Source organism: Acinonyx jubatus, chromosome A3 (genome assembly GCF_027475565.1).
Source record: "Acinonyx jubatus isolate Ajub_Pintada_27869175 chromosome A3, VMU_Ajub_asm_v1.0, whole genome shotgun sequence".
Classification (NCBI taxonomy): Eukaryota; Metazoa; Chordata; class Mammalia; order Carnivora; family Felidae; genus Acinonyx; species Acinonyx jubatus.
The window spans coordinates 1,300,177-1,313,022 of record NC_069388.1 but is presented as its reverse complement, the minus strand read 5'-3'; the positions used below and the strand labels follow the sequence as shown (position 1 = coordinate 1,313,022).

Below are 12,846 nucleotides of genomic sequence, written 5' to 3'. Positions count from 1 at the left end.
CTACAGAAGGTGGGAGGCCAAGGGTGTTGCCTTTCATGGTTGTGCAGAGAAATGAAACATCTCGGGAGTCTGTCAGACAGAAGTCCCTCTCGTTCCAACAGAAAGCAAAGCCTTAAAGAATAAATGTAAGAGAATTTTAAAGTCAAGAAAGCAAAAACCAAAAATTTCCAAGTGCGTTCTAAAAAAGGAAAAGCGTGGATATCCATTGGAAAAAATCTCTGGGCTTAGACAAAAAGAAAAAAAAATCCTCAGAGCATATACAGATATAACTACGCACATACGCAGGCTATATGCGTTTATGTGTGTCCGTGTGAGTGCATTATCTACTTTTAATTAAAAAAAAAGGTGGAATCCCAAGCCAACACAGGTCTATCAAATTCTTCACCAGCCAAGTCTTCGCGTACAAGTTCGTATGAAATGCTGTATGAATTCCCTAGGAAATCCTGGTGGATTACGTGACTGTCACTCAGGCGTGCTGCCTGGGTCTGCTGGTCTGTAGCTGCAGGGCGTGGGCCCCCCACCCCCACCCCACCTGTGCTGCACGCGCTCTCTAGGATCTCAGCAGGGGCTAAAGGATCAGGAAATAACTACTCTTGCTTTCACCCACCCGAAGAAACTCAGAAGCAATGCTTTCTGACTTAATGGTACAGAGTCTGGGAAGGGAGATAGACCTGGGCCAGGAGGGAGGGCGGGGCCGTACCGAACGCGCGGAGAGGCACGCTTCCACCTTAGAACTTTCAGCTGAGATGCGCGCGGCACCACTAAACGATGATAAAATCCTTCCTTACTCTTCCAGATCTTCGGGAAGAAACTTAAAGCACCGGGAAAAGCTGGAGCTCAGGAGCTGACCTCTCGGGGCTGCCTGTGTGGTTGTTGTGGGGACTCAGCAGCGACAACCGCGCGCTATCGTGATGAGCTGGGTTTGTCTTTGCCAAATCTCCTTCAAAGCAGGGCCTTGATTTTATGCTTTTGGGTTTTGAGAATAAGATAAAAACATCTGTAAAACACGGCTGATGTCCTGTTATTGAACAGTCTGGGATTTGAGTAGAGGAAGCACTGTGTATTTTATTCCCCCAAATACTTTTCCTTTCTGAAAACTCTTTCATGCTCTTTAAGACTAATAAACTTTTCACGCGTCTCTGTAAAGAGCTGCTAATCTAATAAAATGAAACTCTCCACCCACGCTAGGGGGAACCATGGAAGCTCTGGCGGCTCCCCCTTCCACAGACCCACCTCCTTCCTGTCAACCTGGTCACTGCCCCAGGCGGTGGCCAAAGTGGTGCACCCCCCTACTGCTCTCCCCCAGACTCCTTGTGGCATGTGTCTTCGGGGTGGCACCGGCTGGCCCCTAACCGTACGCTCTACAGGGGATCTCATGCACACCTGGCTGTGCTGACCTTTACCTCTGCCTGTAGCCGGGGCCATCCACCCACCAGTTCTGTCATCTCCACTCGATGCCTCAAGTGCACATCAAAGCCTAAGGCATGCAAAACGAGCTCATGACTTGGGAGTCTCTCCTCCAACCAGGCCCTTCCCTGGTGTCCCGACTCAGTGATGGTCCCACCCTATAAACCCAAAAGCACAAGCCGGAAGCCCGGATTCTCCTTGACACGCCCCCCCCCCCCCACTTCAGCTACCAAGTCCTGTGGCTTTAGTGTTTAACGTGCTCCTTGCTCTCCACACCTGCCACTTCTGAGGTGTTAAACCACAACTGTCTTCCCTTCACCCTGCTCACCTCCCACCTCACCGCCACCCACCACTGTCCATTCCCGCCATGTCACTGAGCTCGCTGCCCTGTCACCCACAACTGTCAGGTGAACAGTTTTTGGTGAATGTCACGCTGGACGGCCCTGCTGCACTCGATACTGCCCATCCATCTTCTAAAGCTCCCCACCCCCCGGCTTCCGGAGAGCCTACTGACCCCCTGGTCCCTGTCAAGCCTCTCTGCTGACCTAACGGACAACTTCAACGGATAATAGCCATACGTTGCTGTCCTTTAGGATCCTGGACTTCTTTGCTCCCCTTCCCTACAGTCTTCCTCTAAATAGGTTTGTCTCCTCTCACACGGGGTCACCACAAAACCTCTGCTTTCGGCCTCATCGTCCCTCCCTTGAGCTTAGCCATGTCCCCCAGGCACCTCACACCCGACAAGGCCGACACGGAGCTCGCCATCTCCCCGCCCCCCCACCCCCCTTCCAGCCCACGAGTTGTCCGGATGGCTCTTCCTCACCTGGTGCCCCCACCGTTAACCTCATCAGCCAGGCTACAGAAGTGCCTTTCTCCGTCTTCCTCTGCTGTCAGTCCATGAACTCAATCACGGAGGGCTGCGGACATTCCCTGCCCCATGACACTCCCTCCGTCCACTTCTGCTGAGGCTGCTTGTACTTAAAGTGGTCATTCGTCATTCACGCCTTCAACATTCTCAACAAATAGCTACGCAGCCCCCACTCCTGCATGTTTCAGCTCTTGAAAAGTTCACACGTGTGCTGAACTGAGACACATCATCAAGCATCAGCGACAGAAAATGGTGTGCTAAATGCGACAAACGCATGGTTTAGGATGTGAGACGTGAGCCTAAAGGAGACAGGCCACATTCGGCTTTGTTCCGGGAAGGCCGTCCCCTTCTGAGGAGTCAGCCTGAAGAAGTGTTTTCCACGTGGCCCAGCTTGCGAACCCAGCGCCAAGAGAAGCGGCCGGTGGAGAAGCTCCAACAGGAGGACGGCTGCGGTAGAGACAGGAGGGGCGGGGGCCACGAGGCTTTTGGCCCTGCTCACTTTGCACAGGCACCTGGGGGTCTCTGAAAGGTGTGAAGAGAACGGGCACAAGGAGAGACCACCCTGCCTGCTGCGTGCGCTTCATTAAAAACTGGTGGGACCCCTGGGAGGGGCAATCCCAGCAGCAGAGAGACTGGGGACAATAAAAAAGCAGCCAGCGTCTAGACAGAAACAAGGAGGTGGAATTTGCAGGACTCGGTAACGGGTTGGCCGCTGGGGGCACGGGCCAATAACCTGTGGCCCACGGAAGGCGCAGCTGAAGCCTCTGTGGCCTGGAATATCCTATCTCCCTAGGGCACTGGCATTCAAGTGTTTGCTTGTGTGCCTCTGGAAAGAATTCTAAAAATCCGCACCCCTTCGCACACCATGAAGTGGACACCTAGAATCGTACGCAGACTTAAGTAGCTGCAAAAGACGTCCTCACGAACGTGTACTCTCTGTGCGATTTGAACGGATTCATGTCAAAACTTTGTACCTGCAGACTCAGCACACTGGATTGGAAACTACCCGTAACCAGTCACCCCTGTGAAACCTATGGGACTTCCTCTTGGCGAGAAGTCCGACAGCACCCCCGCGCTCTTCAGCTCACTTTTGAGCAACCGCACGAAACCATCCAACCCTGAGTTCTAATTCAGGAAGACGTCGGATTTCATGGGACGGAGCAAGGGGCTGCCCCCTCCATTTCCTTCCCGAAGCCGCAGAGAAACCTTGCTTTCCCACAGCGGGAAAAGGAGACCCTGCTCGGACGCGGCCCGCGAGCAGGCACAGAACGAGCACACGCGCGCCTCCGCGTGTCCCCACCGCCGCTGTCGCTGCACGCGCGCCCGCAGCCCTGGCCCCACCTGGCGCGGCCAGTGGACCGCCGGGCCTGCGCGGCAGGCGCCCCGAGGGCGGGCCAGGTTCCTTTGCCCCCGCAGGCGGCGAGCGAAAGCGCGCTCGGTAACCCCCGGGGCCCTCCTCAACCGACGGAACGAAGCGCTCCCGCCGGGTCGCGCTCGGGCGGCTCCTCCCGGGCCCGTGCGAAGGCAGGCGCCGGGTGCGGAGGGACCCCGCCTCGGGGCGGCGCGGAGCACTGGCGCCTGCCCCCCGCCCCCTGCCCTCCGAGCTCACACAAATGACGGAAAGGGAGCTGGGACCTTCGCCTCCGACTCAGTCTAGATGTCGCCATCCCTGCGCGAAGTTCCCTCGCAACGACACCTCGACGGCGGCCATCTTGCCCAGAGTCGGCCGACGCCTTTTGACTCTCGCGCCAACCCGTAGAGCGAGCGCGCCGCGAGAAGAGTTCTGCGCAAGGACGGAAGCTGGAGTCTCGCGCTTCCGGGCAGCCGCCGCGCTCCGCCCCCTCGCGGGAGCGCTTGATTGGTTACAGGCTGGCGAGCCTGCGCTCTCGCGATCTCGCGGGAGGTGTCTGAAGGGGCGGCAGTCCGTGCGTCTGCCCTCCCGTTCCCCGCCCCCGCCTCCGCCGCGGCTCTCGCCTCCGCCACCCATCCCCGGCGCCTCGCCGCCCTCGCCGGCTCGGCCGCCCCCCGCCCCCCCGAGCGGCCGTGGAGACCGCGCTGCGCGGGAGGCGGGATCCGCACGGTAAGATGGCCGCGGCGGACCCAGGCGGCCGGGCCGAGCTTCCCCGCGGGAGCGCGGCGGGCCGGGGTGGGGCTGGGCGGGGGCGGGGTGGAGGCCGAGGAGGGGGCCGGGGTAGGGCTCGGCGGGAGAGGCCAGAGGGGGCCGGGGCGGGGGTCGGGAGCGGGCTGGGGGCCCTACGGGGTCGAAGGTCTGAGCAGGTGGCAGAACCGGGGCCTTGTGGATTTGCACTGTCAACTGCCCCTTTTCTCCTGGCCGGAGCAGAGTCCTGACCCCACAGCGCTCGGGCGCTGTAATTCGGTGTTTATTCTTAAAGGGAGCGCCTTTCGAGCGAAGGCTACAAGGTTCAGAAGTGGTCGCCAACCACAGCAGTGGCAGTTACCTGAAGCACCGCACTCGTGTCCCTGTGAAGAGAACGATTTTTATGACCACCCCTTCAGAGCAGAAGCTGAGCTGGTGAGGACGCGAACTGCTTGCTTGGGAAGCAAGTGTTCCTCGGTTTCAGAGTTGGGAGGTTTGTGTGTTGAGTGTTTCTCTGGAGTTGTTGCTGTTCCCAGATGGCTGTCCGTGCTGGGAGCGGTACTGGTGTGATTTGGGGTACTACGGGGATGGAGAGAGAGGGGCCTCGTTTGTCCGAGGTTACCTGGAGCTGTCTGGGAACAGCAGAGTGGCCTGAGGGAATTACGCACCTGCCCGGAGCTACAGGATTTGGGCATTTGTAGGAGGAATGACATCACTTGGTTTGTCTCCCGTGCCGGCTTCCTCCTCTGGTGCTGAGTGTGGGCACCCTCCTAGCACCCAAGGACTTGGTCTTGTGCCCGTGCTCTCTCCCTGGGCGATCTTTGCCCAACTCGTGGCTTTCGATAGGTACCCTTGTTGGGTGGCTGTTTCCCTAATTAATGTTTCCAGCGCTGGGCTGGGGACCTATAATCCAGGTGCCTGCTTGACTTCTCCATCTGCGTGTCTGATAGTCAGCCCAAACTTGCTCTACTCCTCAAACCTGTCCTGTTTCTTTTTGTTTGTGGCCCGGTCCTCCAAGGTCTCAGGCTTGAAAGCTTCGGTCCGGCCTCGAGCGCTCTGGTCCTTTATCCCTCCGCATTCAGGCCGGCAGCACGGCCGTTGACTTGCGCCCACAGAATCTTCACCTGCTGTGTCTCTGACTCTCCTGCCGCTGCTCTCATTTGATGGCTTCTCGCTGGCTTTCCTGCTCGGCTTTTGCTGCCCCACTTTCTCTGTTCTTTAATTTAAAATTACTTTTTTATTTTACTTTTTTATTTTAGAGATTGGGAGTGTATGAGCGGGGGAGAGGGGCAGAGGAAGAGACAGAATCTGGGGCTCGATCCCATGATCCTGGGATCATGACCTGAGCCAAAATCAGGAGTTGGACGCTCACCCGACTGAGCCACCCAGGTGCCTTTGTTTTTTGATCTTTTAATTTAATGAAGCGATTTAGCATGTCCTTGTCTGGCGTAAAGCGGTACCCATGATGTATGGATTACTTACGACGACAGTGGTGGGCTCGCCATCTTAAGAGCCCAACTGGTGCCCCCAGGGCTGGCACCTCTCTGCCCTCCTTCCCGTGGTCACCGCCTCCTGAGTTTCACGTCTTTACTCAAAACAAGAAAACGCTTTGCCGAATTTGTACTTGTTGCTAACGCATGTATCACGCGATTTGTGTTGTTTTTGTTCTTTGTAAAACTGTCTGCCACGCTTGGGTCTTGCTTTATTCGTCCAACTGGTTTCTGAGAGTCCTCCCTGTGGCTGTGTTCATGTTTTAATTGTTCTAGTAAATTCTGTTACGCGATCATAAGCCTTTCTCAGCAATCCTAAAATCCAGATAGCTCCGAAAATCAGAAATTTTTTGTTTTTAACCTATTTGATGGCAAAATCTGCTCCGGTGAAAGCTTTTCCATCTCCATTCCACCCAGTGTGGCTGCCCAGACGTTTCCCCAAAGAAGTCGTATTTAATTGTGGGGTGTCACCCCAGACTGCAGTGTGCGTGTCATGTGACATATGCTAAGTCGTGCCGTGTAGTTCTGGGTACAGTCGGCAAGATTTTAACTTTCGGAACGGATCTGCCCAAGGGTTTTGGGCCTGGGATTGTGGTTCCCTGCTGCTTTTGAATGAACATCCAGGTGGGTGGCTTCCTGATTTTTGCCATCTTGAAAAGCGTTTCTGTGAGCAGGCTTGTCCGTGTCGGGTGTGCGGTGGTGAGTGTGGAGGACCTCAGTCTAGTGATAGAATCCCCGGGCCGTGAGGAGCGCGTGTGGTCCGCCCCGCAGAGAATGCCGGGTCTGTTTGCGTTTCCAGTCTGCTCTCACAGCAGCATCAAAGAGCTGGAGGGAGCTCCATGTCTCTGTGGACACTTGGTATGGTCAGACTTCTTAATTTTGGTAGGTCTGGGGAGTGTCTCATCGTGGGCTTCTCTCTTGGGCACGTGTGTCATCGCGTTGAATATTTAGCTTATGTCCCTCGCGGTTGCCCTTCATGCTTAGAAGAGGGTTGATCTAAACTCCTCCTTTATCCGGCGCGGCCTTACTTGGTACGACCCACCCCACGACTTGACCTGTCCATTCTGAGACTCTGGGCTCTTCCTCGCACCAATCCTATCTTCTAAATATGCTAGCCTTCTTTCTGATCCCTATATCTGCATTTGGTGCCAGGCGCTTTGAATTTGCCGTTTCCCAGATAAAGTATCTTTCCACCATCTCCTTATTCCTTCGTGCTGCGTCGCCTTGCTTCACTCTGAAACGATTATGATTCTTAACGGAATTCTTAACATCCTTTTTTTTTTAATTGGGGTACAGTACAGACCCAGTGTTTCTGGGTGCAACATGGGTATCTGATGACCCTGTAGGTTTCTCTGTGCTCACAAGTCTGGCTGTCATCTGTTACTACACAGCCCTATGAGGGACCATTGAGCGTGTTCTCTGTAATTCATTCCCGTGATCTTCGCTAATTTTTAAAATACTGTTTTCCTGTAGAAAATAAGTCAGAATGAGTTATGCAGAAAAACCCGATGAAATCACGAAAGATGAGTGGATGGAAAAACTCAATAACTTGCATGTCCAGCGAGCAGACATGAACCGCCTCATCATGAACTACCTGGTCACAGGTAACGGCTGGCCATAAGGGTGCTACCTCTTGAACGTAAATCTCCCTTTTGGTATGTATAGGTAGAATTTTACATTGGACTTCCTTGGTAGAATTGTGTTTGGGTGTAATAAAAACACACTGCTAATTTTCCTAAATTTGTAAATTGCCGTATCAAAGGTGACCTGTTCCAGAGGTGAGGTGGTTATGCCAGGTATCTGAGCTCTAAAGCAAAAACCTGTTTCTTGACCTTTAATGTTTTTGTAGCTTATCAAGTGACTAAAGAATGTTCTGGAGTACGTTTAAACCCCAAGTAATTGATCTCTTTTGGCAAGTCTGAGAAATTATACTGGGCTGTTTCTAGAAGGTGTGCCTAACTCAGAGGAGAAAGGGGGAAGGGCAGAAGCAGATGGAAAGTAGCAAAAGGGGTCTGTAACTATAGTCCTCCTTGATACTGGGAAAGAAGAGGGTAATTTTGTACATGGTTGGAAAACAGCGATGTTTCAAAAAGGTCTGAGTCTCCTTCCATTGTTCACGGTGCCTCGTCCCCCAAATCAGTCTTGACCGAGACTTCTCTGGGAAGGTGTTGAGGAAGTGTCTGCCTGTAGTGGGGGTGGGTGGCCACACATGCTGCTTAGACGCTGGTGAGAACTGTCCACTCACAAGGAGGCAGGAGGGTCAGGCCTCTGCAGGCTGTGGAGGCGCAGTCGGCGTGCACAGACATGCCTGAAGCACCCCTGCAGCCTCTGCCTGGGGTCGCAGCCTTCCCAGGGGAGCCCATAGTGCACTGGGCTTCCCGGCATGCACTCTTGCCCCTGGCTGGGGGGTGAACGGCGTCTCGGGTGGGATGGGAAGGAGTGGCGTACGTGGTTTTCATTTTCTGTGTGGGGTACGGCTAGTAAATCAGAGATGTAAATGCCAAGTCCCTAAGACGGTGCGGGTCACGTTGAAGGTTATTGGTCTGAGGCGGATGGGCTTTCTAGGGATAAAAATGCTTTGTGTTAGTGTCTTGCCAGCTTCCTGAGCACTGAAGATGGTTTTCATTTTCAGAGGGCTTTAAGGAAGCAGCAGAGAAGTTTCGAATGGAATCTGGGATTGAACCTAGTGTGGATCTGGAAACACTTGACGAGCGGATCAAAATCCGTGAGATGATCCTGAAAGGCCAGATCCAGGAGGCTATCGCGTTGATCAACAGCCTCCATCCGGAGCTCCTGGACACCAACCGGTATCTCTACTTCCACCTGCAAGTGAGTTTCAGTTGAGAGGCGTCTGGTTTGTGGACACTCGATGAGGTTACGTGTGCTCGTTTCAGAAGTAATGCGGCTAATTTGCATTAACGGAACGTTGTTTCAGTTTACGTGGGGAAGGGGCTTGGGTTAGCCGTTGTCTCGTGTGTTCCAGGAGCTGTTTCTTGCTTTAGGAGCGTTAGCGTCATGATTTAGGGCTGCTAGAAGTTGTCACGTAAGACGTCCTTTGGCTAGAGGCTAGAGCGCGTCACCGGGTGTGCCTGTCTGGCGCGGGTGGGTAAGCCTGTCTGCCTTTGCTGGCCCAGCAACAGCACCTCATAGAGCTGATCCGCCAACGCGAGACAGAGGCGGCGCTGGAGTTCGCGCAGACCCAGCTGGCGGAGCAGGGCGAGGAGAGCAGGGAGTGCCTGACGGAGATGGAACGCACTCTGGCCCTGCTGGCCTTCGATAACCCTGAGGAGTCTCCATTCGGAGACCTGCTTCACATGATGCAGAGGCAGAAGGTAAGACCGACGGGGCCTCCTCCCCTCGGCGGGTGTTCAGCGCGGGACTCTAAAAGGCACAGCTGTAGAACGCACGGAAGCCGTGTCTGCCCTTTCCCTGTGTGAGCCGGGAACTGAGCACCGTGACGTCATACGCGGCATTCAGGCTCTCTGTCTCCGCGTTTCTCGCTCGTCTTAACCTCCTCTTGTTTGTTTGGAGACTCTTAGAAGTGGGTGTCCGAAACGTGTTTTACCTAAAATCCCCTATTTGCTTGTGAAGCTGCTTGTCTCCTTGCTGCTGCTTCTGTGTTCCAGCCCCCACGACGGTGCATTACTGCCCCAGACGCGGCCCTCTACTCCCATGGCCCTTTCCTGCCGGAAGGGAGGGCTACTCTCCAGGCCGCCGCCACGCGGGTCCTCCTGTGGCTTGTCCCGTGGACCTTGTGTCACCCCACCCTGCTCTTTCCTCCGTCCCGGTCCCCTCAAGCCTGGCTCACGGCATTTCACTGCTATCCAGGCCGGGTATGAGCCCCACCGACCGGGCCGCGAGCTCCTCCTGGGCAAGGAGTGTGTGTTTAACATCCTCTGGAGGGCCTCACGGTCATGGGCTTCGTATTCATTTGAATAAGTGACCATCTTCTCCTGTAAGAAGGTCTTAAGAAGTGTAAATGCACATTGTGACTGGTCCTACCGGCGGGCACTCTGCACGTGTGGTGGTTTTTATCCGGCGTATTTATTTTCTAGGTGTGGAGTGAAGTTAACCAAGCTGTCCTAGATTATGAAAATCGTGAGTCCACACCCAAGCTGGCAAAATTATTGAAACTACTCCTTTGGGCTCAGAATGAGCTGGACCAGAAGAAAGTAAAATACCCCAAAATGACAGACCTCAGCAAAGGTGTGATCGAGGAGCCCAAGTAGTCTGTGCCGGTGGCCCCTGTGCCCCCCCCCCCCCCTCCCCCCCGGACCGGACTCAGAGCAGCTGTCTGTGACTGACAGGTTACCGCAGTAGAGAACTCTTTCTTCCCCCTTTTCCTGGATTTTTTTTTTTTTTCTTTCGACCTGGCATCTTTTTTAAAGGGAAGAACGGCCCTTCTGAGCGCTGGAAAACTTGGAGCGAGAGACGCGGTGTCTTTGGAAGTGTGGCGCAGACCGCGGTGGGCGCGCTGACAGCGGGGACGGGCCGCGTCGGCCACCGAGCGCTCTGTAGTTCGGGAACGTTGTTGAACGGAGGCCTCCCTCGCAAACCTCTGACAAGCACTGATCATTATTTTGCTTTCTGTTAGCTCGTAGGCAGAAAATACGTTTTCTCAGATCTGCGAAGACTCGTCAGGCCTTTGTGGAGAAGGTTTCTCTTACCCCTTGGTTTTTTGTTTTTTCATAGGAAAGACTATATAAATTTGTAAATCCTAATTCAAAGACTTCTTTTGTGTGAGGGTATTGAGTTTGGTGTGTTTCTCTCTGGTCTGGGTGGTATGGCTCCTGGGGAGATATGTGTGTGTGTGTGTGTGTGTGTGTGTGTGTGTGTGTGAGAGTGAGTGAGGGCTGGGGCTGTGTGTTTTTTAATTTTTTAAATCTATATTTTGGTGCTGGTTGTGGTGAGAGACTCTTTCTTAGCGGATCGGTGGACCTTCTCTTGTAGGCAGTTTTGTTGAAAATAAAGGTTTCTCTTTGATTTCGAGAATGACCACAACGGCCTCCAAAAAGTGTTACTCCTCTCAAATCTTTTGCTTTCGGAGCTCATGTCTCGGTGCCGGGACAGTGACTGATGGCAGCGGCCTGAGGGCCCATGTGCCCCTGGGAGTGGACCCCGAGGAGTGGGGTCTTGACAGCGAGTACCCCCCCCCCCCAGGAGTGCACACTTGCCTTGGTGGGGGGGCTTGCCCTGCAGCAGGCCGGTGTGCGTGTGAGTCCCCACGTGTCCTGCCGCCGGTGCAGTTGCTGGGACGCGGGTGCTCTGGTGACCGGGGACACGGACTCGTGTGTGTGCACTCGCTGCAGGTGCAGCTTGGCCCTGGTCCTGTAGGGCGGTGGTTAACAGAGCTGCCGGCCGACCCCGCGGGTGCAGGCTCGAGGAGGTGGAGGGGACCGTGCCCGGGGGCGCAGGGCTTCCTAGCCACGGGCGGCTCTGCACGTCCCCCCGGTGCGGGGACTCCGTCCTCCCGGTGCGGATCCCAGGCGGGGTTCGGTGCCCGGGGCTTCGTAGAGGCAGATGCCAACAGCTGCTGAACTGCGGGGAGCCGGCTTCCTTGACCAGCGAGGCTGGGCGGGCTCGTGGGTGCTCCCGTGGGTCAGGTGGTCTGCCTCTGACCGCTGGGGCCACGTCCCCCACACGCCTGCAGACCTGAGCGCGATCCTCACGTGCCGGGCGGTCAGCCGGTCCCCCCGCTTCATCTCTGCTCCCTGCTTCCACTCGGAGCCTGGGGTCGGTGGTGGGTTTTTGACCGCCTTGGGTGGTCACCAATGCAGAGGCAAGACTGTGCATTGTGGATTCTTCCGGCGTCTGTCCACCTCGCCCTCCTGCTGCCCTCTTGGTGTCGTGAGGACGAAGGGGGGGGTCTCTCCTCGACGCCCGAGACTGTCTCAGCAGTCCAGATGTGACCTTTCTTTAGGGCTGTTTCCTCTGAGGCTTGAGGCCGATAAGTTAGGGTCAAAGGTTTTCATCTTCAGGTAGTTCACCATTACCTGCTGCAGGAGCCGGAGAGACGAGCAGGCGGCGTATGCGCTTGGCGGGTACCAGAGTCCAGCACGTTTCCGGTTGGCTTTCCTCGTTAGCGCACGTGAGATCGTTTGCGTGCATGACTAATACGTAATCAACCAGACACGTTCTTCAGAGTCCAGGGTGTGAGCCGTGAACCATCGGCCCGAACGCGCGGGCGGCGGCCCCCGTTCGCCTATCGAGGCAGCGGGTGACGTGCGAGCCAGGCTTTGGCGAGACTCGCTCTCAGACTCGCTGCTGTTCTCTTCCCTCTGAGGCCCGGCTACGCTCGTCCCATCTGTCGGTGGACCTGGAGGCTCCGGCGGGACCGGCTTTGCAGACGCCTCCTGTGGGCCGCCGTGTGGCGGTCTGTGTCTTCGGCAAGCACGCTAAATCAAGCCATTTCGAGACCACAGACATTAAGTATAACGTGATTTTTCTTCGTCTCGTTTGGATCTCGCTGTTGTGTTTATGAAAATGTACGTTTTATGTAGTTTATTCTCTTTATGTTTTGTGGAAAGTGCCTTGAAATAAATAAAATTTGAGAATATTCTGGTTACTCTGCATTCCTGATAGGAAGTCGTGTGAAAAATAACCCTAGTTTGGAATCTTTACGAAGCGTAGGGATTAGCGCAAATCCAATGACAACTAATATATTTTGCCATTTGAATGGAGGTTTCCAGGTTCTAGAACAGGCAAACGTTCATTGGGCCTGGTGTTTGACGCGAAAGTCTCCCTCACACGTGACCGAAGACCCCATGTGTGAGGCCTCGGGGGATGAGGAGGTGGTTACCCCCCACGCAGTCAAGATGCATCCAGAAGCCGTGTGGGGAAACATGTTGAGGACGGTTTCTGTTAAGGTGGCGCGGTGTCCGTATTTCTCTGTGTACGATGCTGGTTTTGGGGGGTGGGGTACCAGGGCTTTCAGAAAGAACCGTACACGTTTTACGTTCAGGACAACGGTGTCCTCCGGAGGA

At 55.0% G+C, this 12,846-nt stretch overlaps 2 protein-coding genes across 3 annotated transcripts in view; one reads left to right on the top strand and one right to left on the bottom strand.

The window, feature by feature from the left end:
- The window catches only part of DIDO1 (death inducer-obliterator 1), a 50,670-nt gene extending 46,608 nt beyond the window's left edge, over positions 1-4,062 (bottom strand). The window contains exon 1 of one of the 2 annotated variants that reach the window (XM_027046581.2): positions 3,911-4,062. The gene's annotated coding sequence lies outside the window, so the exon portion shown is untranslated. Of the gene's footprint in view, positions 1-3,884 lie in introns of both variants that reach the window. The other variant, XM_027046582.2, reaches the window with a different exon arrangement.
- A 152-nt stretch (positions 4,063-4,214) lies between these two features.
- GID8 (GID complex subunit 8 homolog) lies at positions 4,215-10,864 on the top strand. The gene is made up of 6 exons (XM_027046588.2): positions 4,215-4,355; positions 4,669-4,808; positions 7,337-7,467; positions 8,496-8,692; positions 8,998-9,195; positions 9,919-10,864. Exons 3-6 carry the CDS (start codon positions 7,350-7,352, stop codon positions 10,090-10,092), a joined length of 687 nt encoding a protein of 228 aa, XP_026902389.1. The 5' UTR covers positions 4,215-4,355; positions 4,669-4,808; positions 7,337-7,349; the 3' UTR covers positions 10,093-10,864.
- Positions 10,865-12,846: the final 1,982 nt, after the last annotated feature.